Source organism: Antrostomus carolinensis, unplaced genomic scaffold (assembly GCF_000700745.2).
Source record: "Antrostomus carolinensis isolate BGI_N321 unplaced genomic scaffold, ASM70074v2 scaffold18060, whole genome shotgun sequence".
In the NCBI taxonomy this organism is placed as follows: domain Eukaryota; kingdom Metazoa; phylum Chordata; class Aves; order Caprimulgiformes; family Caprimulgidae; genus Antrostomus; species Antrostomus carolinensis.
Window position 1 is genome coordinate 21,473 of NW_010290759.1, and position 5,716 is coordinate 27,188.

Genomic DNA, 5,716 nt, shown 5'->3' on the forward strand with positions numbered 1-5,716 from the left:
ACCCAAGTTTTCCAAATTTGTTTGTCTCAATTCTTCCAGGCCACCTTCACCCAGTGATATTTGCTGATTAAGATTTCAGGTGCAGCAAATTCAAGGAAAATGGCATTTCAAATTCCTTCTCCTTTCATTTGACTCCTAATGCAACTAGAGTAACTACTCAGCATTTCATGAAACTATCTCCAGGAACTCCAATGAGATATTGCCTACAAAAGTCTCCTGCACTCCCCACCTCCAAAGTCAGTTTTAAGTACTGCATGAACATTTCTCAGCATTTTTCATGTGCTTTGAAAATGTTTTTTGCTGTTGTTGCTTTTTAAATTGAAGTGGTGCCTTCATTATTTTCCCCCCGTCCTTCACAAGCTCGAAAACAAGCTCTTATGGACTTCATTCCTGAAGTAGTCAGGCTTGTAAATAAAGAGAAAAGAATTTAAGGAGAAAAGTTATACTTGCTACAACTCTACTAGCTGTGTTTAGTCAAAGGTGTTAAATGCAATTAACTGCCATGCTAAAATGATCCTCAGCTGCTGCTCTGAATCAATGCAACTGAGGTTCTTCCTGCAGTCCATTCCTAGGAGGCACTTCAGCAGGCAACTTGGTCCAGCTCGTCAAATTTGGCAGTGTTTATTTATAGCAGGGAGAGGTCCTCCAGAAGCATGTGTTGGCATGGACACAAACTAGTTGCATATACCATTTGCAGCAGAAACAGGGCTCCTGCTGAAAGGTGACAAGCAGATGAAGCAGTGGCATGTAACCAGAGGGAACTGTGAAACACTCTTGCAGTAGCTACCAAGACAGAGACCAGCTATGAACCTACTCCCAGCTCTCTTTCAAGCTTCCTAAGCAGATACTATTGCACTGCTCTTTCAATAACTTGCTAGTATTCCACCCTGTTATTAGAGTCTGCTTGAAATTCACTCAGATACTTCTCGTGAGCAGTGGTGCAAGAAAGCCCTCGATGGATTCCCTGATTTGAGGAAAGTCTCCCATGCTCACAGGTAGAAATACATCCACATCACACCAGTTCCTAAGAGAACCTGTAAAGGATCAGCATGAGTTATGTGAATGACTCAGACTGGGCGCATCTGATTCATTTCCTTAATCTGAGCAAACACCTTCTCATTTTCCTCTATTTAAGCCACAAAGCTTTGGCCATTTCAGTTCCTGTATCTATTTCCCTCCCACTGGTTCCTGTCATCCTTCCAGCAGATTCAACTGCAACTCATACATAACATCATACACACTCTTAACCCCTTTCAGGCTTCCTCTTCCATAGTCTTCTGGATCAGGAAAGCAGATGAACACTCCTTGCAGCTTGCCTTAGGCCTCAAAGTAATTAATCTCCCTTACAGGCTTCATGATGCAGAGCTAACACAATGCTGGAATTAGCAACTGTAGTTGAGCAGCATAAAGACAGATAATCACACACACACCAAGATTTACCCATGAGAAACTCCACACAAGGAGTTTTATTCTGCAAAGGTGGCTGCACTGCAAACCTCCAGGCTCTCACTTACATCACTAAGCAAAAAAAGACCCGACAAAAGCACACAGCACAAATTTAACCACTTGTTTTAAAGAAGGAGAGGTTGCATACAGAAGAAATTTAAAACCCTTGACCAGAGTCAGAATAAAATGCTGTTGTAAGTAACTGTTCTTCCCTTTGACTTCACACCTGCCTTTACACCATCCAGGTCTTCTCTGACATTGTCTTCTCTTCTTTAAGGAAGAAAAGAGACAAAAAAAGTTTATCTATACTCTTCTACACGTTTCTTCAAAGACATTTATCTAATCCTCACTCTGGGCTCCTTCTTTGCTTGGGAAATGTGCTGTTTTCTCTGTACTTCCAGAACAGCTTATCTCTCTAGCCATATGAAAGTTTCTCTGCTTCATTATCTGAGTTGTCGCATCATGACTGCTGTCAACGTTATGAAACCCTGGAATGCAATTAAATTGTATGAGGAACACATGAAAAAGGAAATTCAGCTTTTCTTTCAAATCAAGTGAGTTTGTTTTCTTTCCCTTCTTCACAGACAAAAAAAGAATAAATATTAACAACCACAGCTGAGCCTGAACTAGCCAGAACTTTGAAGCAGTTCCTTAATCTGTCTATCAAACTATGACAGATTCAGCATTCACTGGTTATTATGACAAAGAACTGCAATTAAAAACAGCAGAGCTTATTTTCACTAAAAATAACCTCTCTGCAGCAAACTACCAGTTCAACAATGCACATCCTGAAAGCAACCCCTTCCAAGATCAAGCAGCACTCCATTAACTAACAAAAATATAAAGAAAAACCACAAAGTTTTGAATCAATTTGGACACAAACCCTGGAAGTACAGAGTACATTCAGGATGTGACAGCATGAGCTCCTGGTGGCCCCATGTAATGGGCAAGAGTTCTGGCTACTTGACTTGCTCTATGGTCTTTCTCTAGTCATATGGCCCACGTCTTATTGCCCACAGAAAAAAAGTTAAAACTGGGTTGGTTTTTTTTTTCAGATTTATGAAGCACTCATCCTTCCACAAAAGGGAAATGCAAACTATCACATATCAACTTCTTTAATACCTACAAGCATACAAGCATACTAACAATGTGCCCACAAGAACTTCCCCTAAAGCTTTCAGAGCTCAAAGCTTCCCCATTATTTTCATGAGGCACTTCTCAGCTTCTACTGTGACCCATAAATCAAAACAGATCCTGACAGTGCTACAGAGCTCCTCATCTTTCCACAGACTTCAGTAAAATGAAGCCCAAATGCATTTCTGACTATGCATTCCTGGAAGAAAATACAGATCCCCCCTTCTCTCAGAAAGCCCTCATGCAGGCAGCACCGTGTACTGCCACTTTGGGAATAAAAGCCAATTTTCTGCATTTGACAATCAAAATTGTATTCTTCATATTCAAGTCTTTGCTTCAGAGAAACTGTAACACACCACCAACGGGCTCAGCTTCCCAAAATTATCTGTGTTCTGCTGCATTACATTTAGTTCAGCAGCTGGTTTTTACTTATGCAAAGTAACACACGCTGCAGTTTGCCAGACAGACAAAATTAGGAGCATTTCAGAAGAGATCTCTTCATGAGGGCAGAAGTAGTTTGAATATTTCTCCTTCCTGATATTAACTCAATGATTAGGTTTAAATCACTTGACCTTCTAAGACCTACCAGTAACAAGACACCACTTACTTTGTCAAAGTATCACTTGAAGTACCAGGACTTCCTAAAATGTCTGCTGCCTCACCAGGAGCCCAGAATGATGCAACCTCCCTCTAAATTCCTGCCTGTTTATTACCATAAAAGATTACCTTGGAATATATTGGAAGGCCACCTGTCCTTGTATTGGTACAAGCTGCAGAACTTCTTTCTGCTAAAGCAGGCACGTGTGACTAGCCACTCTTCCCTTTTAACATCAGAACTCCACATGACACAGGTTGTCTTTACTTTAAGATAACTTTTTCTATACTTTTGCACCCCATCTCCCCAACATTTATCTAATCTGAACTCCAATTTCCTTCTTGGCTTTATTTCTGCTGCTTGTTTTTACGTCTCTCATCCTAAAAAAATGAGACCATAGCCTATACAAAGGCAGGTGAGCCTGGATAAGTGTGCAGCACATGAACGCATCAAGGTGGCTTTACGAGAGGGAGTCAGAGCAGACACGTTCATCAGAGCAGGAAGGGACCACAGATACAGGCTCTGAAGTTCTTTCCTGCTCACTGGCAAGTTTTAACACACATTAATACATGGCTTATTCTGTATAAAAAAAACATTTCTCAGAGATCCATGAATGAGAAATTATGCACTGGGGTGCAAGCCAGCTTTTCCTCAGCCTGGCATGAGAAAGGATCAGAAGTCCTCAATCAGATCAGTCAGCATCCCAAGGAAAGGACATGCAGAAGGTACCCAGACCTGGGAGAGGATGGAATCTGGGATGGCATACAGTCACAACAAACTAGGTAAAATCCAAACATTCCAGCCAAGAGCTCAATCCCAGAGACTCTGCTACCATGCAGGGACACAATTTTGTAATGATGTTCCTGTTTTCTATCCAACAAATGCTTCGATTCAAAGTCTATATCTTACCCTGTGCAACTGTACAAATGTAAAGCAGGATGGTCTGCTACAGGCTACAGGAAAGTTTACTTGCTGGTGATATCTGTGCTGTTGTGAATTGATTCTGAATTCAAAGGGAAAGTTCATTCATCTATCACATACAGATACTGCTCCATCACAGCACAGAGCAAGAAACTTGCACCAGGCAACAAGCAAAAACTCTGAAAACTAGGGCACAAAATGCTGACCCATTTTTCTTCCAGAAAAGACATGTTCCAAAATGACCTCTTCTGTCCCATCTTCCACATGATACTGCTGCTTCAGCTTTGGAATACTAACTTGAGCAGGAAACAAAGTATGAAAAAAATGAGCCTGGCAAAAGCAAATCAACCTGGCTTCTGCATGTTAGACAATCTGGTTTTCCATGCATTAAGCAATCCATCTTCTTTCCTATTAATACAAAAATACCACTTCCCAGACAGGGAGACCCATCCAGCTGCTTGCACAAACACAGCAATCCGCAGTCCATCAGATCTCCCAAAGATTAAATCAGAGCAGGTGGGCAGCCCGGGGCTCAGCCAGGCAAGATGAACATTCAACCTGGGCTGACCACTCTGAACTTTTTCCTGCCAGGACTGACTGTATGAAGACCCACACAAACAGCCCAAACCTGCACGAGAATGAAGGAGAAAACAGTGGAGATGATTCACTTGCATGAGCTGGAACAAACCCAAGTTTTCAAAGTTTAAGTTCAGTAAGAGAGAAACAGGTCTATCAGAGATGTTACCCAGATGTGCATTTGTAGAGTATTTTGGAGATAATAAGCAGTAAAAAAATATTCCAGCTTCAATCACTAGCAAGTCATTACTTAGACTGTAACTGTAGTATTTTGGCAGGCAGCTACATGGCAAAACACACAAGCAGCAGCATGGATTGGGAGAAAAAAAGTGAGTAAAAGTAAAAAAATAAAATAAAAAGATGTAGATGTGGTCGTGTATGTCACTTACCATCTGCTGGCTGCTGGAAGTTGACGTAGGCGTACCCGAGGGACCGGCGGGTGATCATATCCCTGCAGACCCGAATGGAGAGCACGGGGCCAGCGGGGCTGAACTTCTCATAGAGCATGGCCTCGGTGACATCGGGGTGCAGATCACCCACGTACAGCGAAGCCATCGGGTAACTGCTGGCAGCCGTGTTCATCTTCCACCCAGCACGTGCTCCCACCAGGAACTAAGAGGGTTTTATTCTTGGGATTTCTTTAAGTCAGGTTTTTTGGGGTTTTTTTTGTAAATATTTAAACTGGGGGGAAAACTCAAAATCTTATTTAAAAGTTTCACTAAGCAGAGGCCTGAAGAAATAGCTCGTGGGGGCGGCAGGAGGTGACCAGAGGGAAGGTGCAATGGAGGGGACCAGGGGTCTGCTGCTCCCCTGGGATAGAGAGAGGCTGAGGAGGGGAAAAAAGAGGCTGGAAATCAGCAAAACCAAAGTTAAACCTTCAGGAAAGGGGGGTCGGATACGAAGCTACAATTCATAGGCGCTTCCCCCGTCAGCTCTGAGGCAAAACCCTCCTCGAGCTCCTTAAAACCACGGCCCTTATTGTGCTGTATGAGTCTAATTCAGCCCCAGTTCCCCAGAGCGGAGGCGAAGGGATTTTCTGAGCTT

The 5,716-nt window shown here is 42.6% G+C and overlaps 1 protein-coding gene across 1 annotated transcript in view; it reads right to left on the reverse strand.

Annotated features, from left to right (window-relative positions):
• Window positions 1–5,254, reverse strand: part of LOC104529920 (polyadenylate-binding protein 4) — a 13,345-nt gene extending 8,091 nt beyond the window's left edge. The window contains 1 exon segment of the mRNA XM_010174366.1: window positions 5,062–5,254. Coding sequence (XP_010172668.1) covers window positions 5,062–5,254 — 193 coding nt within the window.
• Window positions 5,255–5,716: the final 462 nt, after the last annotated feature.